Source organism: Syngnathus floridae, chromosome 2 (assembly GCF_059516105.1).
Source record: "Syngnathus floridae isolate MCC-2025c chromosome 2, RoL_Sflo_1.0, whole genome shotgun sequence".
In the NCBI taxonomy this organism is placed as follows: Eukaryota; Metazoa; Chordata; class Actinopteri; order Syngnathiformes; family Syngnathidae; genus Syngnathus; species Syngnathus floridae.
This window is the reverse complement of record NC_142414.1, coordinates 16658550-16684235: the sequence shown is the minus strand read 5'-3', so window position 1 is coordinate 16684235 and position 25686 is coordinate 16658550. Positions and strand designations below refer to the sequence as shown.

The 25686-nt window shown below is 39.4% G+C and overlaps 1 protein-coding gene across 1 annotated transcript in view; it reads right to left on the bottom strand.

Annotated features, from left to right (window-relative positions):
* LOC148402221 (cadherin-4-like) overlaps window positions 1–25686 on the bottom strand; it is a 180542-nt gene that overhangs the window by 38833 nt on the left and 116023 nt on the right. Inside the window, exons 6-7 of the mRNA XM_088368508.1 lie at window positions 12382–12608; window positions 6606–6803 (exon numbers count right to left, since the gene is read on the bottom strand). Coding sequence (XP_088224634.1) covers window positions 6606–6803; window positions 12382–12608 — 425 coding nt within the window. The remainder of the gene's footprint in view (window positions 1–6605; window positions 6804–12381; window positions 12609–25686) is intronic.

Genomic DNA, 25686 nt, shown 5'->3' with positions numbered 1-25686 from the left:
TAAATCATCTGTGACCTGCTGTGACAATTGTTGGCAGGACAAGATGGCCATCACAAAAAACAAACGTTTTTATTACAGTTTGGGAACGATTAGATTATTTAAGATTTATTAGCTGCTATGTTGACAACAACAACAACATATCTTAAATTTGCTTTTCTAAAAGTCTCCTGTCAGCTTTACTACACAATAGGCAATTGTTTTACAAAATTACACTTGGGATCAGCTCCATTTATTGGGGGGGGGGGGCTGTGGTGAGCATTGGAGTTGTCTTCAAAAGCATACCATTAAACCGAATATGGACACACAGCAAAAACCGAACCTCCTCATTTTTGTCAGAAGAATGAATTCCTTGGGAACCATCAAAGTTGAGCCTGTGCAAATCATCATGTTGATGATAGATGTGCAGATATTTCAGTCTGGAACAACGCGGCGAGCAGACATGCAAGCCCTTGGATCCAACGCCGCTTAAATCCATCAACGTATCAATATCATGCTGTATATTTAGCCAAAATGCGGTTGTTTGAGCTGGAGCAAAACTTACATCAGGGGCTTGGAACGGATATATAGAGAGTGAATACTCCAGGAGACTAAATCAAACAAAGAGCTTTAGCCAGCCAACATGGGTTATTGAGTAAAACAAATAAAATGCTGACACGACTGTTTGAGTTCCACACCCGAGTGGACTAAAGTTTCTCTATTCTCACGCATTTCGAAAGGCTTACATCCTTGCAAACAAATTTTATTATAATGATTTCATATTGGCAGGAAGCCTGTCAACAGAGGAGCTTTAACACGTCTCAGCTGCAGCTTTTTAAATATTTTATTTAGTGTTTAATACAGACAAGTGAACAATATTTGAGAGAAATAGGCCTTTTGTGTCCAAGTCTTTCGAGGTCTGCTCATGAAAAGTGAGAGCGAAAACAAAAGTGTTTTATTAATATTACTGCTCAGTGTTTGAATGTGTTTGTGTATGAAAGGGAGGAGTACAGGTACATATTTTGTTACTTTGGGAATTTAATGTGGAACTGGCTCTTATTGGCAGTTTCTAATTTTATGTCCTTATATTATTTTTTTATGTCAATAATTAGAATACATGTTGGAAAGCTAGTATTCCATTTAGTTTGTCGTCTAAGTTAAATAAAACTAAGTTATCTGTTCTTTTAAATACAGTTATCATGGTGGATTTTGACAATTTTTTTTTTTTTTTTAAACCCCTAACTCTGTGTGGTACACAAGGATGCGAAAGAGTGGTTGGGAAATAAACACAAAAAAATGCAGCGAGTGATAAGGGAGCGTTAAAGACTTGCATGTTGTTTACTTCCTTGTTGACTCCACCAGAGGCAGACGTTGTCCGTACTGACCAAAACAGCACGTGCCGTACTAAAACACAGCCGTGTGAAAATGTGACAGGTACCTCGTGGCAATGTCTTTTATTTATTTATTTTTTGCTGAAGGGACAGGCACCCGGCAATGTCTTGAGACATCGCATCTATAAGACGGGGTAAAAACAACAACAATGATCATGACCTTTGAATAAATATTCTTTTGTTTTTCTTAGTCTCGCATTGTTGAACAGTGTGGAATTGATTAAAGAGTAATTAAAAGCTTTGAAAACAAATGTGTTATTTAACATCAAATTGAAATGTGGGCTTGTCTTTTTTTGAGGGTTCATGTTTTTACATCCAACTTCAGAGGAGCAGACGTGATCCTCACTGGCACCAGATAATTGACTTTTGGGTATTTGCCAATTGTTACAGGAATTATTTTCTACGTTTTCATCTGCCCCTCTCAATAATTCATTTAAATTTTATCAGGTTTTTTTTGAAGAATTTTGTAGATATTGAATGGAGGGTTTTTTGTGTGTACCGCATGAGATATACTTGGCCCACTAGCCCCCCACCCGCCCCAATGAAAAAAAATCCTAGCACCGCCAGTGCTTACTGGTATATTTGAGTAAATTCAGAACAAACACATTTCAGTGAGATTTTGTGTACCTTTGGGCAGTTTCCCTAAAAAGGTGCACAGCTCTCCAAATGAACAAGTTCTTTATTGTACTGTGATCTTTAACTACTTTCACCACCCTGCTGTTTTTCCCATGCACTCATAAAAAACAGTGTACCGTTTTGCTGTCTTGTATTCTCTTTGTTTTGGGACAAAGCCGACCTATGACCAAATGAAAACCCCCAAATTACGTACTTATACAAAGACAACAATGCAGCTCATGTTCTTTGTTTCCTTCTTGTCTCGTACAAGTAATTACAGTCTCTGTCTGTGCATGCTTAGTCTGTCCGCTTGTGAGTATGAGCGGATGTCTCTGCAGGAAGGAGATGGAAGAAATGAAGAGGGCAGTTACAGTGAAGGCGATTCGGATGAGCAGTCGGCTCAATAGGTGGAGACGAGAAAACGCATTTCTCTTTGGAAGTTGAAGAGAACAACACAAACAAAGAGATGGTTCTAATTCTGTAGAGGCCTACATTGACTCTGGCATGCTTTGTTTCTGGTGTTTGGGTTTCTCAGTGTTTTTTTAGGGCTTGGGAAAAATAAAAAATAAAAAATATTCATCTTCTGAATGGCTTATCCTCATGACGGCGTGCTGGAGCCAATCCCAGCTGCCTGGTTTCAGTTCATTTCAAATCATTTATTAATTGAAAAACAATGGAATCGTGACCAAAATGGTTCCATTAAAAGAGGAGATTCAATTTCAGATTACATGATCAGTGTGTATTTAATCATTTCATAATGTATATCTCTCGATGACATCTTTGTTTCTACACAAATTCTCTATTTGGATCTGATCAACTCTCCTTTCCTTGTTCTGTAAGCTTGCTCCTCTTTCTCCGACTTCCACTGTCTGTCTTTCAAGGGGGTTTTGTTGTCGCTGTCTGCCGGTGAAGCACAGCAGCCATTAATCACTGGTAAACACGAGCAGAGGACACCTCAGGGAGGGGAAAGTTCTCTCATTTCTGCTCTGAAAAATGATTTTCTCAATACACTCCATGGAGAGAGATATGGAAACTGGAGCACAGGTGCTGCCACAAACACAATAAGCATCACATAACGTATTGCAATCCACTCCAGATCTAATATAAGAGTCACAAATTTGTTCAAAGTGTGCTTTGCGCACTTATTTAACATATTTTTTAAAACTATAACACGCCGATGGCAAATAACCAATTCAATGATTTTAATTATTCATCATGAGAGGTTATGCTGGGTGTTTTAATTTGAAAGTCAAAAAGGCCTGCAGGTTCCCGATTTTTAAGGCCAACCATTAAAACCAACTTGCTGATATTATTATGTGTTCTATTCATGTAAAGAATAAATGCATTGTTTCACGATTACAACCAACTATACTGCATAACGACTCATCAAGAAAGCCTTCCAGCACTCCCAAGAAAGACCAACTTCTCTCTATCGAACTTTTACCAATTGACTGAGTTTAAACAAACAGTACTGTAGCGACCAAAGATGCATCGAAAGAAAAAAATGTCTACTGGCTAAGAGGGGACTTGGTAGGTGTAATAGTTTGCCCATCAAATACTATAAAAATGTTTATATACATACATAGCGTATGTACAGTATGCAAATAACATCCACTTCACTCATATTACACAGAAATAATACCACATCAGTTACCACTGTATTGTATGCATATAATCAATCATCAATGTGATCAAAAGGCCAACATTAAGCATGTAACTAGTGATGGGAAAATGAAGCTTCAAATTTGTTTCATGAACCTGTTGTTGTCTCCTCTAGATGGCAGTGTTGGCATACAGAAAGGGGTTTAGGAAATGGCAAGTCAGTGTGATTTCAGACCAATGTTGAACAGAGTCTAATGGCGAAGAGTCAAAAAATACAACTGGTTCATGAATCAAAGTTGAAGGTTCATTTGTCCTTCGCTACATGTTACAAAACCTGAAGCTTGAGAAAAGCATTCATTTATTTCTTGAGCACTCTTGTTCAATATTTTGCAGTTCAGTGTTTGTTCATTGGAAAATGGAAATTGGAAAGAAGCAAATTTCGACTTTCACATTCTCCCTTAAACTCAAAGGCAGTTAGTGAGAAGTGTATTAACAACAATTTCAGTACTGAGCAGTAGAAAAGAAGAGAAAGGCGGGAGGGAAAACACTATGCTGTGAACTATTACAAACACATTGGGAGAAAATGAGAACGTTATAAGACAAGTAAAATTGAGTTTACCTGTTGTTTACTGAGCACAGATTACATTTCGATTTTGAGGCACAACCTCACTTGCCCATTGTGACAGGCCAACCCATGCCCAGCAAACGTAAACAATAAACAGCACATCAAAAGTGGATTTTACTTGACAACCATTTATTTCTACCCTGTCAAACTTCTTGATGGAATTGTTGAGGTGTTTTTGGGTTAGTTTTATTTTATTTGCTGATGTTTATTTCTGGCAGGGAATTAAGGATATAAGAGTACCAGAAGTATCGAGAACGACTACCCCCTACAGACTGATGACATTGACTTAAAAGGATCAATATTGGACAAGATCAACACTTAAGCTCTGCATGACATTACCTCCAGTTTCATAGACGAGCTTGTTTGTTGGGGATCAAGAGCAGATCAATGCTTTCGGGATGCTTTAGCCATCACGTTGCTTCATCGTGGATATCTTTTAGGCTTCTTTGTTGTTTCAAGTGTGAGCTTTCTATTCCTACTGCTGTGGTATCGTGCTTCACATCAGCGACCACAGCTACAAGTGATTTATTTTCTTCTGCTGAATACAAATATTTTCAGTCACCAGCATAAAACAAAGAAACCGGTCCCATGTTTTTGAAGTCAAGTGTGCTTGAGTTCCGTAGTTAAGAGTTTCAAGTTGAAAAACTAAATACAGGAGGTCAAACTATGCCAAATGTTTCACAGCAGAAACCTGCTGACTTCATATTGGTTTAATTTTAAAAATCCTCAAGTGCCAGGCCAACAATTCCAGCTGTTTTATGAATCGGGGCGGAAAAGCCCAAATAACATCTTATTGAGCTCTGACACAATCTCAACAATTTTCAAGACTACAAGTGAAGTCAATCATGCCCCGGAGCCACGTCAGGCTGAAAGTTTACAGGCCAGTCAGTGGGGGTCGTGACACCTGCCTCCTCCATAGCTGGCCTGATCAAAATGGTGGTGCTGCAGACATGGAGGTGAGAGCTCCTGACAACACGCCTGCCCAACTGATGGCAACTGGGCTGAGGCGGGGAGAAGACGAGAAGTGGTGGGAGGGCGACTGCCTGCATGCCACTCAGCACCGCATTGGATGACAGAACGGCCCATTAGGGAAGAGAGTGACTTCACAGGCCATTAGGGAAGGCAGCACATGGCACATGGACCATTGAGGGATGGCAGAGCTCCAGGTCGGCAGAGGGGGAGATGCGATACAAAAACACGTGGCCTCTTAGGTAATCGTATAATAAATAGAATTGTCTTCTTAGTAAAGACGTCACAGAAGGTTGACAGGAAAAACAGATAAATATCAACCTGGGGACCAAACAAATCAGGTAAAATGAAACTAGTACTATCAGAGTTGTCTCCTTGTTAAATCCTTTAAAATTTTTAGTATGACTACCCTCATTAAAGATGGACGCCCAATAGAGGCATCCAAATGCATAATTTTTATTTCATACATTCTCAGTCTTCTCGATGTCTCTTCAACCCGAATTAGTCTCTGCGGCCGATTTGTCGCAATTGTCTCGTATTACTGACAAGCTTTGCATTCTGAGATACCATAAAGCAATGGAGCAGATCCTCTTATTAAAAAAGAAAGCTGAACAAATGCTTCCCTTTTTAAAGTATGTTGTCTGAGATGGGACAGAAAAACGTAGCCGGTCTGCTGCTTTTCCCTCGTGGCCTGATAAAACCCGTATTGAAAAACAAAACAAAAAGAGAATATAAGACATCTTTTGCACCAAAAAAGATGAAGTGGGAGGTTTTTTTTGCAGACTGAGAGAAAAGCTGATAACACAATATTTCAGAAACTATTCCAAGACAAAGAAACATGAGAGATGGGAATGAAGTGGCGCTCTCTCAGAACGACATATTTTTTGAAGAATTACACCACAAGCGTGGCGATCACTATGAGCGAGACATATCTTGCAATCTCTCAAACTGAATCTTTAACTCATACAACATTGCGTATTTGCATCCCTTTTCATTCCAGTTTCATTTATTTGCCTTGCCTGGGCCTCAGAATCGCTTTACAATTTGTTAAAGCTTGTTATTTACACGCTCCGCTACCCGCCGCCCCCCTCCAAGAAAAAAAGTAGCAGGTGCTGGATTCAAATTGAAATGAATTGTTTAAAGATACAGTAACTATGAGCTGTTACTAGATAGATATATCTTGGCTTTTATTTATGAATGCATTTAGGAGAAAGCCATTTTTCATGTTGTATTTGTACTAGTACCAAAAGAAAAGTTGGAAAAGCCTCCAAGAAAACCATGAACGTTTAACGAAGCAAAAAAACGATTTCATTGCAAACAGAATCTTTCTCAGATAGTGTTTGTTGCTACTTTGTAGTCTGTTCGATGTCTGCTAGAGAACTTTAAGACAGCTTTTTAATTATTATTTTACGATGAATCTCACTTACACTGACGAGCATCTGCGGGAACGGTCCTCGAGAATTTTCAGCAACGTTGATTGGTGGGATCACCCAGTCTCGCTTTTGCCTTCGTAGACCCTTGGAGCTGTTTCTGCCTGTCCCGGAGAACATGATGACAGGAGGCGGGGCTGGGAATGTTTCCTTCTTCTCTTTCTTCTCAGCAACCTTTCCCTCTTTGGTTGTGACCTTTAAGACAACAAAAAGATCCAATTAGTGTAAGTAGGCCAATGTTCTTCCAGCTACTATTATACGAGGCTATTGTAATGCAATACTGGTTTATTAGAAAACTGTGCTCCGCAAAATTATGCTCCGCATATGATCCACATATGGAAATGCTATTCTTGCAAATATCGTGGGTTTTACCTTTGAAAGCATTGTGATATTTTTGGGGGAAATACCTCCATCAACATTACTTTAGTTCAAAAAAGTGATAACGATATCCCCTGGGGTAATTTAATACGCAATGACAGAGCTAGAGGGGAAGCCATGGGGGCACTGGCCTGCCCTGAAATATGCTTGAAGCTCTTAGTTGTGAGGCCAAATAATTGATTTTTGGTTTCCGATTTATCCTAGAATGTTGTCCAATATTTCCATCTGTCCCCCATATGGAACATGTGAATAATCTTTATCAGAATTTTTTTCACAAACACTTGAAATATCTTTGCTTCCTCCAAGCAGTTTTAGACCACAGTTTTTGCAATTTGCATTTTACGCCTCATCCAAACACAGTGAACGGGAAAACAGCAAGTGGGCACAATGTCACACAAACAGGAAGTCAGAGGTCAAAGTGGGAAGAAGGCAGACGTGTGAGAGCATTTTAGATCTGTAAGATTCATGGTAATGTACCTTACTGACATAAGATCAGTCCTGCAGACTGTAGGTCTTTTAAAGACTGCCAATCTGGTGTGTGTCATGTCTTACAACCACAACACTGACCGTGCTCTTTGGTGGCAGCATGTGGCCATTGGGTGGGTTCTGGTCAGTGTCAAACTTCTAGTGTGGCCACTCAACCGGTCCAACACAACGAATGGATTCATGACATCATGTCTGGTCATCTGACATAACAAGCATCATCAATGGCAAAAAAAGTCGTGCAGTCTGAGCTGTGCATTAATTATGACTACCGGCAAATTTGTGGCTTGTTTATTACAAAGTTGACAATTACGCTATATGCCCGCAACCATATTTGCATCATACAGGGTGCTTATAAGTTTTACAGGGCTACTGGAGTTTTCCAACTAGCTCATTACCGATCTCTGGTCCTTTTTATGGTCAACCAAACACATTTTATTGTTAAGGGATTCCGTAAGCATATGTTCAATTCTCTTGTAAAGTTGGGTTATTGGCTTGAGGACTCAATGATGCAACACATGCTCAAGGGCTACGTTATAGATGATGATCCAAAGGTTGTATCATGTTGCTAATCCCAGGGATGTGTTGTGCAGCTATTTTATCAATGTATCTCAGGGACAGAGGGAAGGCAACACAAACATGTTAAGAATCTTGGCACAACCGTCGTTGCTGAGGCAGTGCATCATGTGCTCTCTATCTCAATCACTCTCCCCTGAGCTATCCCTTGCTCACATTCTCCCCCATGCCCTTCTCTTGCAGTGATATTGTTTTCCTCACTGACAGCTTGTTTCAATAACAGGATTCCTGTAGCACTGCCTTGTGTAACGGCTGACGTGTAAAATAACAGCAGAGGTTTACTGAATTGTGGCGAGAAGTAAACATCTCTTCTCTTTTCATCTCAATCTCTTTTGTCTCATGCATTTACCACACTAATGACCAAAAAACTGTTCTCCATCGTCACATGCAAGTCAATGAATTTAAATACTAGCTATATATGCAAGAGGAAGGGAACAATTTGTTTTTTTTTTTAGTTCTTCATTTAAGATTCATTTGGCTAATTTGACTTTTGTTTGCTTATTTCAAATTTTGCTTTCAACAAGATGTAGCTGCATATTTTACATGGAACTTTGTCTTTCATTTTATGCGACCAATCAAATTTCATTTTTTTAATCTTTTAACGGACTTGACAGTAGGTGTGTGGCAATATGAGAGACAGACAGACAGACAGACAGAAACAATTATTTAGAGAAATGGAAAACACAAAAAGTGTTTTCTCCTTGGCTCTGTCGTTGATGGTTTTTTTGCTAGGTCAAGGTCCCTCTGCACTTTGTCTTGCATCTTGCGAGCAGAAACAATACTTTCGAGGTTTACTTCATTAGAAAGACACAGAAGAGAAAAGCTTTTAAGACTTCAGCGTTCAAATGCGTGAAGCAAGCATCCATATGGTATGTATTAGTTTGAGTGGGTGGTTTGAGGTGTGGTGTGCCAGGGGATGTGTTTAGTTTCTACGGCGTTTGATGTTCCCTTGAGAGATGTGTTGAAAAGCAACGTGGTAATTCAATTATCACAAAAATATTTACAGGCAAAATCTTGATAGTAAAAAAAAGAATAAAAAAAAAGGATGTCAATTTCAAGTCAAACATACACTACAGTTAATCTTCCTTGTATTGCGAAGAATATATTCCAGATTCACCCCCATAAACATGAAAGTCAATAGCATGTAGAGACCATAACTGGTTTTCATTTTACCCCTTCATATGAGCCCATCAAAATTCTAAATGGCTCACTCACAAATATTTAGGTAAATGCAACTAACAAAATATGTACTTATTTTTCATTTCATTTTATTTTTTTGGGGGGGAAAGCACTCCAGAAATGAATTTTTTTTTATACAAAGAAGTAAATAGTAACATTTCCAGCAGAAGTCTCTTTTAAACAGTTTCCTTTCACTCGTGTCCTAAATCCAACATTCTAACAACACACCACCACACTGAACGAGCCAACCAAACACACGCATGGGCATTCTAAACACCTGCTCTACTGTTTGACAAGTTTGCCCAAACATGCACACGATTGTTTGCTTTCAGGCTTTGTCAGCAGACCACCATCTGAGAGATACAAGCCAGGTCTGTACAAATGTATTCTTTTTCTTCAGGGTTGTATCGAAGCTTGCTGGGGATAACTGCTCGGCACGGTTGCCTCACATCACGCTAGTGTTGCCAGAACAGGTATAAAGATGCGCATAAAAAATGCATTTTGGGGAATGGAAATCAAGAAATGTTGTGAGTAGCAGATCTGATCCTGAGCCTTCTTATTTACCTAAATAAACAATTCTTCTCATTCATTTTTTTTTACATGTGCAAACAGGTATGGGAGATTTCTCTAAAGAGCGATCCTTAAGAAAAGATGGAGAAAGGTACTAAATATGAACAGACATACACTGTGCACTTTTTTTAACCAAACCAAGGTGTGATACTGATCAAACCTTGCTGCTCGTACAGTACGCTCTCCACTTTTCACTCTGACACAGAACAACTTTAGACACTGATCAAAGAAACAAATGCCTGCACATGCATCCGGCAAAAGTGCTGTCAGCTATCACAACTTTTCTAACGGCAACCTCAGACATTCAATTGGCTTGACACGGGGGTGTATTTCCTTAGGTGCACACTTCTTAACATGCAACTTATATGATTGTATCATGTGAATTCCCTCCATGAGAATAGAGAATGGTATCCACTGATCAAAATCATAGCTTTGTTAAAGGTATGTGGTGGTTTTAAATCAGAATGCAAAAGATATGTGGTGGTTTTAACTCACTTGATGAGACTTTTAACATATTTGCAGAACTTCCCTGGAGAGCCTAACAAGCAGTACCTAAATTTATTTCTGTTGGTTTTATTTCATAGTAGGTTTGACTGCTCAGCTTTTAGTCAAAGGTGCATTTTCTTTTTTTTTGTCCAACCGGATCTCAGCTATGATGTTTTGTTAACTTTCCAAGGCCTTCAGACTCAAAACTGCTGGCTGAGGACAAATAAACACAATTGAAACTGTGTGTGTGTGTGTGTGTGCATGCATGTGTATGTGCCAATCAGAATAAATTCAGATTCATCAAACAGGGCTTCAGCTGATGTCAGAATTTTTCCATCCTCTGCTTGGCTCTGCTTGTCTTGTTTTCAACCCGGTAAAGGATTTATGATGTACTACGTATAATATAACTTTGGTGCAGAGCATTCTTTCCCCCAAAGAATGTGGGGGGGGGCAAAAACATGCCCAACCAAAAGAAAAAGTGTGCATTATTTCACGGAGACATGACAATTTGAAATCATAACTCAGCACCCCCCTAAAAAAAAAACATTCCAGAACACACTTATGTATGCTGGATTGCTAAAAAGAACAAGAGCTACTGATAGTGGAACGGTTGCAGCCCCCGCAGCAATGGTGCCTTCCGCCAGAGCCAGCTGGCGAGGAGCCCAGCTCTTCCTTTTCTCACCACCGCTTCCCAAAAATTCTGCATGCTTTGATATCAACCGGGCCCTCACTACCTAGACATCTGAAAGTTATTATTCAACAGAGTGCAAAATACATTCATTTTTCTATTGTCTCTGCGCTTTGCTTTCTGTTGCAGGTCTTGCTGCATATGGTACACGTTGGTCCCAATGTGAATCATGTCTGAACCGCGGCCCACTCGCTCACTTAACATTCTCCTCAGGATGGTTACATTAGTTGACTCAGTAGGAATGCTCACTTCTACTAATTGGCCGTTGGCCCGACATAATTCCCTTTGTGTCTGTTTGAAAAGGAATTGACCTTATTTCCTCTTGCTGGGGCCAAGAACAAGAAATTGTACTCCTTTAGATCATGTGGAATGGGCTGTCAAATTCCTAATTCAAAAATAAGTTGATGTCCTTGGAAAATTCCCTATTAACCAAGCCAGCACACCATTTTTTTTTCCGCAGTATTATTTTCCCACGCTTGAATAAGTTTGGTTGTTGTCTTCCAATTACAGTTGAACGTCGGTTCATGATGGAACCTCTTCATGAACTGATCGGGTTACAGAAAAAATTGCTTGTTGACAAATATTTGGTGAATTGCGGTGTAAACTCACTTACAGACAGTGCTGATCATTTATAATTTTTTGGAATATCAGGTTAAAGTTATTTATTATCAAGAATAACTTTGGGGTCATTTTTTATTGTGGCGAATGAGATATGTTTAACATTCAACACGACCAGTTGCTTGTCTTTTTTTTTTGTGTCTGCCAACAGCGCAGGCTTCACTTCACTTCCTAATTAGCTATCGTTCCGTGTCACATCACAGTCACGGAGTTCATGGCTTTGCTGTCGGTGGTGTTGACCAAACACATGAGGATTTGTGCTCATAAATATTGAACAAGGTGAACATATATAATTATTAGCCCACAGCAATTTATCAGCACACACCACATCACCTATCTTTTAGAGACATTATTTGTGCTCTTTGATTGATTATGTGAGTACCCCACTGTTAAACGGCAGAAATAAACAGTAAACATAATAAGTGGTAAATAGATCTCAGTTAAATAGCTGACGCTTTTGGGGCACTCGAAGCTTGGCTACAGTTGTTACCTGTCCTCTGAAAGCTGTTGATTAGAAGAGGACATGTCAAGGGCCTGCGGGGAATCCAAGGCATACGATGACTTCCAATAACAGCTTACGGCTGCAATCATACTCTCCCCTTGTGGCAGCATGATTTTATTACTTATAACCACTTTTTTTTTTTTTTTTGCATTCAATCTCTGACTTCCTCAAGCCCCAAGGAGTTTTGACCTCATTCCTGACTGCTAACGCCACGGCTGGTAGGACTGTAATATGAGGCTGAATCATTCGTTGATAATTAAAAATTGAAGTGGGATTCTGTTGTGGTAACTTACCTCATTTTCGTTTTGTTGAGGTGAAGCAGCGTCTATCGGTGCCAGCTGGATCACTGTCTTCCAGACATGAGAATGAGGACCACTTGCTGTTAGTTTAAACTGGACTGGCTCATCCAAGGCAGCTCCATCTCCCTGAGCAAAGATGGACCCATCTGTCTGCACACTGAAGTTTGGATCACTGCTCTCGAAAATCACTGCTTTGTTCCCGGTGCAGTCATCAAACTTCACTGTAGAAGAGAAGAGGAACATTAAAGAAATGTACACAGACACACTACACAGATTAGATGGATGCTCTCTTAATGTCAGATTTGGCTCAAATCCATTTCTCATTTAGGTTGAGCCTTCACAAGACTCTTCTTTCAGTGTCAATACACTTTTTTTTTAACCAACAGATCAAACATTATGAAAATACTAGCTTGATGCTAATTAGCACCATAAAATCCATGATCAAATAACCACACACTAGCACCTGTGTAACCGGAAAATTAAAAAGAAAAAAACAAAATCACAATTAATCTATGCATCATTCATTTTTGTTGCTGAGAAACTGTCTCTAGTCCACATATTTATCATCAATATAATGGGTGGAGTGAATATTTACTTGGCAAGTCGTTTTTTGTGCACCCCTAAATATTACAAGAATGTTGAGAGGACATCACAAATGGTTATCAAAACCCTAACCTAAAATAATCTTCTTACTATTCAATTGAATTCCACATAGTTTTCAGTCTCTGCCTTTGTTTGACCCTGTTCTTTTTTTACCAGTTATCTTCAAACATGAATAACATATTTGCAAACAAATCTATGACTTTCCATATTTTTATTTAGTTTCAGCCAATTTAAGTATAATTGGATAATTTCTCGTGGCACCCATGATGACAACCATGTTCGAGAATCTCTGCACTAACCCATTTGGCTTTTTTTTTTTTTATACCTAATAGACATACAGTCCACTTGCAATTCAGCCAGCTTTTTCTTTTTCTTCATGGGAAAATATTTTCTATATTCTCAGAAAGACAGCTACTTAATCATTTGGGCAGAAATATTCCAGAAAAAAAGTCACTGCTATGAAATAAAGGGATTGAATTAACATGCTGCCTTACGCATTCAAGCATTTTTGCTCTATGTGCACACTATTGATTCAAAACAGTTCCCAGACGCAGCAAATGAGCTTGCAATACAAAAGAGGAGAGAGAATCATTGACCCACTCCTTTTTGTTTAACTATAATAGGATTTATATACTGTGTATTAAACTGCAGTTATACCAGAAGCGTCTTTCATTTCAGTATATTATCCATCCCTATGATCTGCAATGGAATTTACACTCTTGAAGCAAGGATGAGTCAGAGACAAGTGCTTACAATGCTCTCCGATCTTTGCTCCTTTCCTGCCTCAAGGCACGCTATTCTCTCTGCGGGATTTAAATGTCTAGACACATTGCATGATCCCTGAGCTGAAAGCTGTCACTGTTGTCTTTTTTACATACAGTAGTCTTCTCACGTCTGTCAGGCGGCAGAAACAAAAGCTTCTGATGCAAGTGGTCCGACTGACTTTTTGCTTTATTGGGCGTGTTTCCTGTGTCGCTATCCTTTCCTTGCAGACCAGACAGGCAGAAATCCACAGAGTTGACATTCTGTCCATTCAATAAAAAGGTCTGAGTCCTGAATTAAACAGGAGGGGACAGGACAAGTTTGACAAATAGAAATGCGGAGTGTACAGAATTTAGATGTTATGAAAAAGTGAAATATTGTTGGGTTCGTGTCTGATCTTTCTTGAGATTGGTGCAATGCTAATGAAGACCAAACATAACCTCACACCGGAATTATAAGGAAAATCACTGTTAGTCATAACAGATTTTACCCCATCACAATTGACTTGGAAAGGAAATATTTAAACAAATTGGTCAATTAAGCATTGTTTATGGAAAGGTTAGCTGGCATAACAGATGATTTTGGCAATATGTAACAGGAATGCTATCAGACTTATAAATATGGGACGACTCGGGCAAGCTTTTAATAGGTGGTTACTTGAGTATCATCTTGGAGTGAATGTACGATCATCTTCTGCCCAGGGATGATTTGTGAGGCCCTGTGGAGTTAACTTGAGCAGAGGATTTTGCTCTTAGGTGATACACCAAAGACTAATATACCATTTGAATTAGGATTTGCAAATTTCTTCAAATAATTTAAAATGACATTCAACATTAATCCTTGAAGTTTTCCAGCCCTACATGCTGTGACAACATGCCAACTGGAAGGTCACCTGCCATCTGACACATGAACATGGAGGTAGATAGGAGTCAATTGGGAAGGGCTAATTTTTTTTTTTTTACATCGTAATACTAGGAAGAAAAAAAGCAAGATGGTGTTTGTTACAATCAAACTAATAATAATGCAATGTGTCTCAATGGTTGAGACCTGCAATTGGATGGCGACTAGCTCGAGTTTAATTTAAGCGACCCTAGTGAGGATAAGCGCTACTGAAGATAGATGGACGAATGGATTTTCTTTTGAAATCAAAATCCTCCTGACAAGCCAAATTTCATATTGTCATATGTCAACGTCAAATTTTATGAGTAGTGAGAGAAAAAATATTGCATTACTCTAAAAACAAAAGTGCAAGTTTTAACAAAGACAATACAAACTTTATGGACCTGTCCTCCCACAAAAAGGGAAAATACAGCAGCAAGAACCTGTTTTGCACCAATTACAGAAAGAAAGAATGCCAAGATTCCTGCATCAATACAAAACACCTCCAGTAGCACCTCAGGTCGATACCGCTAAAAGAGGCCCTATATGAATGAGACAACAGTGCACAGAACCCCACTGGCACTGTGCTGCACATCCAAGGCAAGGTGCCCACGTTGTGCATTGATCTAGTGCCTTCATGTTCAAACAGCTAGCCGGTCACATCTGCCAAAATACTGAAAATACCTGCACAAAACGCCACAGGAAAGATTTTTTTGTTTGTTTTCGTAATCAAACAGGCTAGGTTTAGAAAACTAAACCATCACATTAAAATGATTGAGCCAAGACTTAAATTGCTTGCAACATATGATAGTGTTCCACACCAAGCAAATTTCACTCGCCTGTATCAACTGAACATCGGGGCCAATGATATTCTCAAAAAAAGAGGAAGTGGTTAGGAAACCTTCTATGGACATACAAGGACATCATTTTAACATATATTTGACATAAACGGATTGTATTCTCAAATATCTTTGTGCCCTTGAGTACCACGATAGTCAAAAGAATCAGATATGCCTTGAGTAAAAAAACATATTTTTTCTACATATTAAATTTAGAGAGCTGTACGGTTATCCCATTAATGTCTGCTTTTATCAGTTGGCGAGTAATGACTGATGCCCTTTTTTGACCAACAACCTCTTCTTTGCTGAAAAAGCCACAGTTTAACACACCAAACGGAAATTCATAGGCAGCCAGTATTTACCAAGGAAGACAGTTTGTCAAAAGGTGGAACTAAACCCAACGCATGTGAACTGGGATTCAGGAAGACAGCCATGTTGTTTCTCAATTGGAGCGTGTCCAACTCGAAAAAGGACCTTTTAATTTCTCGCTGTTGCCTTTTTACTTAAAGGAGCCAAGCACAAAGAAAAAGTGAAAAAGAAGTGAAAGCCTCCGCAGAGAGGGAAAGACCGATGCAAGATTTGAGAAGGTGGCATTCACATAGGTGGTGAAACGAATTAAACATTAAAGAGGAGATCAAGCTCGTGGGGGCAGATTGCAAATGCGAGGTTGAAGATCTTGACCGAGCGCTAGATTAGTTGTGACTCTTTAAAACGTGGTGCGGAAACATCGTTCAGGTGACAGATGTCAGACTGGCTTAGAATTCTGCAAAGAAACAACTCAAAACAAACCTGATGACTGGCACTAACCCAGTGGAGACACATGATTGACCTTGAACTTCAACATTATCAGTTCCAGGGTTATATTGATGAAGATACAAAACATGAACATTTGTACTTCTTAAGAGCTCTCAAAGTCTTACAGAGTCTTAGTATGCAGATGGACATGAGTTCCTGCATGTATAAAATTGCAGAGCCCCCAATTCAAACTCAGGGCCTGGGAAGGCAGTGAGCGGATACATCCTGGTGCTAGCATTGTGATTCATGGAAGTGCTGCCACACTGGACTGGTTGTGGCTGCTCAGGTGGTTGTTAAAACAGGTTAACTGGGCCAGGTTCCTGAGCGATCCAAGCAGATGGGTAGTGAGAATGAGATGAGAGACCAAGAGAGAGCAAATGAGTAAAGGGGGAGGGTGACAAGATGGGGATGAAGAGACAGATGGAAAAGATAAGTATGGCTACTTATTACACTTTCCACAGGGAGTGTGCAGTCTACATGAAGTGTGAAAGACTAAACACCCAAGACCACTGTCCATAACCATAACTGCGAGGAGAGGATAAATATACTGTATGAAAAAAGTACAATTCTGTTAAAAGCCTATTACAGAGAAATGAAGAGCTATCTCCATCCCTATATGCGTAATTGTTCACATTATAATCAGCTTATATAAAGAGCTTCTGCTTTTAGTAGTTTGACCCATGACCTACATTGAAATACAGTAGCGTAATAGGCCGACGTGTTCATTAAAAACGTTTGATACCATAAAGCTCTATGTAATATTCTTGTAAATTACCCACATGACATATTTTCTGTACTGGATTTGAAAATAAATAAGTAAAGCTGACATCACTGCAATGTTATGCACAATTTAAATATCGCATAATTATGGTTCAGTGGTTCTTTTATAACTAGGAGTTCACACCATACTACACTTTGAGAACCTCTGCGCTAGGCTGTTGTTTAATACGTACTTGTTCTTCAGATGACCCTAAAAGCAAACCAGATTAATTCATTTAAAATGATGGTGAGTTTCCCACACTGTGCATACTAAGTTACATAACTAGTCAGCACCCTCTAAAATCTGAAGACTCCCACCCTGCATGACTGATTTCTATTAGTCCATATTTGAACAGCTAAAAGGTTTTCAAAAGTACTTAAAAGTATCAGATTTGAAGATGGGAAGCCAGAAAACACCACCAGCAACAATAACAAAGACGACATGCCTATGTAAGCCTGTCCACTTTAGTTCTCGACATGGTTTTGATACCTGCAGCATGCTCGTTGCACTCGTTGAAATTACGACATCCATTCTCGTGGTGTGGTTATGTGTACTTACTTAAACAGACCACAAGTGTACAGCATGCCTGTAGGGATGCCATTATGTATACATAATACATACTTAAATACTACATACCCAACTCCAAAGGCTAGAGGCAGATAAAATATTCCAGTAATACAAAAAAATAACAATAACAAGTGTTTTCTTTGGAGGAGCAGAAACATCTGCACTTGATGAAGCCCCTCAAAGCAAAACTGAAAACTCATAAATGCTTCATTACGTTTCTTTAAATGTAAAGTCTTTTGGTTTGAGACTGTATTGTGTGTTTGTGAAGAAATAGACACAACCTCTCACACACCCACACACACTTAGAGGCAAACGAGGACATTATCAAATAGAAAAGTAATCGAGTCTTTTGGAAATTAAGTCTAGCTTTCGTGGTGATAAGTAAAGACGAAAGCGGACAGAAAAGAGAGAATGGGATGTGGCAGAAAAAAAATCACTTTGATGAACAGAAAAGCCCTTTGTTGGAAAACAAGAGAAAAAGAAATAACAGCATGAAATGAAGGCAGTATTTTGATCAACTTTTTATTTGCAAGAACTGTCTGGACAGCACAAAATTCTGTCGTGCAGACAGACATGTATTTCACAAGTCAAACGGTATTTATTTAGGTAAGCCCGTGTTTGTATCCCCATAAGCTTTTAGCATTTTAATTTGCTCAAAAATGAATGTTTGACCAAATTTTGTATATTAAGACTGTGTTTCTGTACAGCAATGTCAAGAACTCTGTCTGACGAAGCTGACTTAACACAGCAGCTGACGTCACTGTGTGTGTGTGTGTGTGTGTGTGTGTGTGTGTGTGTGTGTGTGTGTGTGTGTGTGTGTGTGTGTGTGTGTGTGTGTGCGCGTGTGTGTGTGTGTATAGGCCAGTCTATTATTAATAGTGGTAGCAACGCTTGTAGTAAAATGAGATAAGAAAAGATCAGGGACGGGTGACGGCTGTTTTTGCAGGCGAACAGTTCACTTAAAGTAAGACTGCCGATGTCAGCACTTTGCACCAAGTCAAACTCGGAAAATGTTTTCATGCATTGTAATTCCACTAACCTTGTCCAGACAACCCTGCAGATTAGACCCAAGGTTGGAACAAAACACTATATTTGAAATGTTTTTGCTGTTGGTGTTCCCTCAGTGACCATTGCATTGCTATTTAATGCAGTTGTTATTACTTTAGGAAACAGAAGAAATAGTGATCGTTTCGATATACTGTACCGCATATAAAACGCTTTGTAAAGGCCATACAAACCAAAGCTCCCCCACCCCTCCCCGCAGTGTATGCCCGTAAGCACAAAATATGGTGCTTGGTGTAAACATTTTCATAACATTTTTCTCTCAAGCTTGCCCAAGGAAGCAAACAGCATCAAATTGCTTTTCTCAACTGCTGGAAGAAGCAGAGTCTGTGTTTGCGCAATCTAATCAACATCTCTCGATCAAAACTTTTTGAAAAGGTTCGGTTTTTCCTATTACAGGGGTCAAGGAATAAACCAGAAGAAACCCTCTAGCAGTTAAATTGCAGGAAAATACATGTAATTATAACATCTCAATGGAGGATACAGATTTTAGTGGTAAAAATTACATGATATTCCCTCTCTTAACGAGGAAGTCAACCATCACATCTTCTTTGTAAGAATATGTTCTGTGCAGCCCAACTAGTCGAAACAGTGTTATGATTAAGGTTTTGTTTGTGGAGTATGAATTAAACAGGCAAAATTCATCTGGTTTTATCTAGCTCAAGCGACGGCTATTTTGCCACTTGCTATCAACTGAAAATGATATCACAGTTGCCAGGCCACACAACCAATTAGTACGTCTCTGCTTCAGAAAACTGCTAAGTTGTGATTGGTTGTGACCTGAGACTGGGCAACTGTGATGTAATTTTCAGTCAACAGCAGATAGGAAAAATATGATTTAAAAAGACAACAACAACTAATGAAACAGGCCTGGATAAAAATGACAAAATAATTTTGTTGCACAACCAGGATCAAGGCAGTCTATCATTTTTTGTACCTCTGACTGAAAACTGCTCCAGCTGTCTCAGTTGGACCAAACTGGAATTCTTGGTTATTTTATGAGGTTGATTTGCTGTATTTGGCAGAGAGTGTCTTGAATCTGTAGAGGGTACAATAAAACCTTCACACTTGCCAGGCATTCTTGAGGCATATGTGCTGCTCAGTGTCCAAAAGCTCAGTGGTATTTCATTGGCCCTTCACCTGGTAACGAAACATTCAGCCAAAGACATCCAAGAATGCTTAAGAAAAAAGAAAAAAATAAGGTCTACTATCATCTAAATCCAGTTTGACCATCTGTGGAAGGAGCCGTCAAACGTGAAACAGCTGGTGAACTCTCATTGAAGGTTACAGAAATCTTTTGATTTCAGTGATTACATCAACTAAATAAACAATAAAATGTGCTTGACAAAATATCAAATCAATGTTTTCATTATTTTTGTCCATGCTGGTGTCATATTTATAAATGGAATCCCATGAGGTCCACAATACATGTCTACCTGTACCTTGGTCAACTACGCCTGCACCACAATTTAGACCTGGTTTCAACTGGTCTAAAGTCTCGTCTGCTTTTTTTTTTTTTTTGAAATGTCCAAGTCCCTTTCGTTCACAGCTTAACGTTTGTATAGTATTTATCCTAGTTGTTTTGCACATCTTCATTCTAATTCCCGTAAGATTGACAAGGATTTCCCACCATACATCTCCTATGATTTGAGGTCAACCGAGCATATGTGCCTCCAGGTTGTAGAACAAACATGATTGCGTAGGTGTGGTTAAGGAAGAAAATAGTGTCATCACGCAAGCAAAAGGAAGAACATTAGTCGCAGATGATTACTAACATTTGCCTGAGGGCATGGATGTGTCATTTTGTCTACGTGCATGAAATATGTTTCTAATGTGTTTGTGTCAAGCCAAATGCATCTCAAAGCTTGCACATAATAACAAGGCAATGCCCACAAAAATAGATTAAAAAAATTGTTTCTAGCATACATTTATAACTTGTAATAGGTTGTACGGTGAAAACATTTCTCCAGTGGCTTTAAAATTGTGCAGCACAGGAATGCTTTGAAGCTGATAAAGTACACACTGATATGGCAGCAACACCTTAACAATACCCTTTAAGGCATTTTTAAAGCACAGTTGCTTGAAGAGGCAGCACACAGCCAAAATTACAGCCAGAATTCCGTTCTCGAGTGTGCAAACACAAACAGTAGTGAAACATCAGGGCAAATCTTGCTGTGCGCACGGGCCAATACAGGCGCTTTGTAAACAACACATATATCATTTGTCAGCCATGTGGCGCTAACCTTCATTGTCGCTAATTGTTGTGCAATCTAGGAGAAAGCCCCGGAGCCTGCCCGAATTGAGAGGCTGCCACATGTGGTGTTTAGCCTGCATGAGTCAAGGCCAAGTGTGACTCGAAGGGTATTTGAGTAAGACCCATCTATATCAATGCACACCTGTGCACTAGTTTGAATTGCATGGGTGTGTTTTCTGCGGTCTGCTTTGTACAAAGGAAATAAATTAGCAGTGCTAGCAGTTTGCTCTGACAAGTCCTGTTAATGAGAACATCCTCAAGAGTCTTTTTGGACTACGGGAGAGAAACCAGAGGCTGTGATCATCTGTTCAGCCTGGAAGATGGCATAGAGGGAGGCAGGCTGAAAAACAGCACAGCGACCGCACAATTAGACCGCACCATCTGCAGCATCAGCGCAAATGCATAATTGGAAGTGGAAGAAGCGAGAACAAAGTTATGATCATGTTAAAAGGGGTGTAGACGAGATGAGAGTAGTTTAGGCAGTTAGGTACTGCTCAATGAAATATACGTACACTACATCATACATAAATTATTGTTTGCCGAAAAATAAAAACAGATACAAACATAAATCCAAAATAGTTTTGCCAAACTTCGTCGATAAATGCTTTTAATGGACAACATTAGCAATATTTTCAAATTTAATTTACTTATTATATTTTGTAAAATATTTTATATAAGTATTTTCAAATTTTATTTACTTAAGAAACAAGACCCACAGATGATGGATCTTTGTAATTAAAGCAAAATACTAAAGCAGAAGTCGATATAGTTCCAAATAAAATGAAATAGCATTTATGCTTAATCTCCAGTTAGAATTGAGACATATATTTGCTGAAGAGGAACCAAGTAGATGTGTTCTGAAATGCATCAGGAGCTTTGCAGAGGAGCATTACCATGATTCATCGCAACAAAACTGCAAAAGCTTCTAATAATCGCTTTAGCTAATCCTTGCACGCTTCGGGCCAACAAGCATAGAGAGAGTGAAGGAGTGTTTTTCATTTATTTATTATTTTTTTGGAAAGATGAACTAAGTGACGGTGCCAGTGTGGGTGCAACATGGTCATCATATCCATACAGATTCACCAACGCAATTGAAAAACCGAATTAATATGTAACATGCACAATTATCACTGTGACACTCCCGCTGTCGCATGATGGTACTTCCAGCCACAGAAAAAAAAATTAAGGGTCCTTGTAACTGGGACGGTTCATGTTTGCACAACTTCCTCAAAATTGGGAAACCTGTCCTTGTTCAGGGTCAATCACAGCAGCGAGTTCTGCATCGAGAGAATTTGCAGTGTTTGCAAAATCTGTCATCAATGACCTCTCTGTGTGTGGCGCTCATATCAATTTTATCATGTGGGCCATAAAATTGCTCATAATCGTGCTGAAAATTGGATGGATGGATGGATGGATGGATGGATGGATGGATGGATGGATGGATGGATGGATGGATGGATGGATGGATGGATGGATGGATGGATGGATGGATGGATGGACGGATGGATGGACGGACAGCTAGATGGACTGACTTCATCATATAGCTCTTGATTGGCTCAGCTCCTCTTGTGAACCCCAAAGCAGAATCTATATCCAAGCATGTCCATCATTATCTGTCATGTTTTTGACACAATCACTGCCGCTCACTCTAAGACTCGCCATTTGCAAGGCTTCACTGGGGCTACTTCTATTCTTGGACTTTACATGCCAAAAGCAGAGTGAAAGCACATTTTACAGACAGACTGACACCTTGGTGGGACGTGGCCAACAGACATGGCCACGGGATCACCTCATTAGCATCCAAAGGTGCTCCGCTTTATGACAAGTGAGACTTGACTGCCCTGCTCACGCGAAATAATGAGCAAATATAACCTCTAATGGTTAAATATAGGTGACCGCACTCTCAGGAGAGAAGGGAGCTGTAGTTGTACACCGCGACGCAGTAAGTGAACCTTAACAAAGTTTGGTTGCAAAATGCGATTGCATAAAGTAAACAGTTGAGTTAAAGAGGAGGAAGTGATAGTTGAACAGTGCTAGATGAGAGCTTTTTAGCCTGTAGCTATGGAGCATTAGGCACAGATGAGCCACAGTCAGCTTGCACGCTGTTAATGCGGAACCCATTAAAACTGAACGATGAGTTATGATTGCCATTAAAGAGCAAATGATTCAGATGTCACAGCTGGATCGGAAAGGGCTGTGACTGCTGTACACTGTCCTGTTTAGCGCACACAAAGAGCAATGGTGACAATCACTACGCCTAACCTGTCGAGTTATCCACTAACAAGTTGGCATCGGGCAAGCAAATGGAGTTTTTTTCTTTTTTTTTCAAATATTTATAGAATAGAATACAATGCCCTTTATTGTCATTTTACAACTTAATTGTACAACAAAATTCGGATAGCTGCTCCCTTCCTAGTGCAAACATACAACATTTAAAAAAGTATAAAAGGAAGTCTGAGAATAAAAGTGAAAGATCTTATTTATAGTATAGGTATTGTTCCAAGAATGAAGGTTAAAAAAATCTTATTTACAGCATGTTCAATGTGGGTATATGTACTAACATGAATGAGGTTTGTACAGAAAGTAAATAATAAACAGTAAATCGTTATTGCACGTAGTTTTTAAAGGAGTGTCAGTGTTGTATTATTTGTTGTTATTTTTAAACTATGCCAGTGGAAAACACCTTATTTTCTTTCCTGAAATTGATTGTATCAATAAAACAGCAACATTCTGAATTGTTTGCTTTCAGTTATTTATTATATACGCAGTTATTATTAGCGGCACTGGTTAGTACGTCCGTCTCACAGTACAGAGGATGCGGGTTTGATTCTGGCTCTGACTTTCCTGTGTGGGATTTACACATTTCCCCTGTGCCTGTGTGGGTTTTCTCTAGATACTCCGGTTTCCTCCCACATTCCATATATGCGTGGCAGGCCGATTGGACACTCCAAATTGTCCCTCGGTGTGATTGTGACCGTGAATGGTTCTTCGACTGTGTGCCCTCCAATTGCCTAGCGCCCAAAGACTGCTGGGATAGACTCCCGACTCTCTTGAGGATAAACGGTACGGAGGATGAATATATTTATTTTTGCTAATGATCTGCTGCTAGCCAGGGCCTAATTTACCTGGCAACGGTCAAGTAAGGGAAAATTAGTTTTTTCCCCACTTAAAGCATCATGCATGTTACACCATTGACAGAAATCTTTATCTTTATTAAATTTTTGTGAAGGTAGACTTGACCATTGTCTTATTATTATGGCTTTGGCTATTTCTAGCCTAATAGAGAAAAGTAGCAGAAAGACAGGATCACATTTTACCCACCAAAGCCACAAAATGAATAATGGACAGAAGAGGAAATTTCATAAGACTAACGCATTGACAGTTGAAACTTGCTTTTTGAAAGTGGGGGGAAAAGTCATGAAAGCGAGTCTAGTATAGCGCACATTATTAAGAATGTGTGGAAGGCATCTGTAACAGACCTCAACCATCGCTCTCCATCTAGGAGACCCAACAGTTAAGCGAAGCTGTGAGCAATTACTACAAAGCAAAAAAAGTTCCCATCCAAGAACCTCTAATGAGATGTATTTCGGGTTGGAGACAACTGCTAGATTGTTTGAAAATACAGACCACAGTGAGATGGCCTCAACTGCGAGAGAGAGAAAAAAAAGAAAGAGATATCAACGGCGCTAATTATCACCTCTGTTTAACACGAGGCAAACATTTCAAATGTGAATATGAAATGGTCTGCATGGGTTAGATTGAGTCTCATTTATTTTAGGTCCTGCTGGAGTGTAATTTGCGGTTGCTGACGGCCATGCTGTGCGGCGGATACCGGGCAGATGCTTTGTTACGACTAAACCAGCGAGGAGGACACTTAATACTCACAACTGGGAGACAGAAGGGGGTGGCTCGGGGAAGAAAACTTAAAAAGATGAGAGAAAAAAATGTTGCATAGAAGACAGACAATTAGATCTGTAACAACAGAGCACAATAACAGTGACAGCGAGAACAGAAATGCCGACATCAGATGAGATAAGACTATTGCGCCACTCTAAGTGATTCAAGCATTTCATAGATGACGCAGTCATATTTTAGAGAATCTAAGATCCACATTTTATGCTATACAATAAGCAAAAAAATCTGAGCTTCATCAAGTCGATCGCTAGCTGATAAATAGCACACAGTAAGATTGTAAAATCCGTTGCTGCTTCATTAGACTCCTCATTAAGGAGCTGTTTTCCAACAACACCATAGCTGACTATTTGTGTCACTCAATCCCATTTATAAGGCTGAGGGTCAAAAAGGGCCATCATTAGTTCTGTTACTTTTTTTTTTTTTTTTCAGTTGCTTGAATCAGTGACCCAATCTAGGGTCAGACAGCCTCCGGTCACATCTTGCACGCTTGACCCCCTCTGATCTGAGCTTCACTGTACATTTGCATTGTCTTGATGCAGTAAATTGCTGCTTTTACTTTCTGTGACCCTCTCTAGCACTGTAATTAGAGCCACGTCAAATAATTCCGAAATTCTACTCCTTTAAGTACTGCACATGGATTAATAAGACAACGGTAGGATGGCAACACATTTTTAGAGTTGGAAATGAAAAGAAATGACATTTGCCATCTGCCAGAATAACATTTGTTCTAATGAAGGGTACCATCCTGTCTTGCAGTCATGTCGTAAATAGCAAAATTGATCTTACAGAAATGTTGTTTCATCCTATAGTCATGAATTCCTCAACAGTAATGTTAAACGGATGTGTTAGCCTACAGTCCCCCG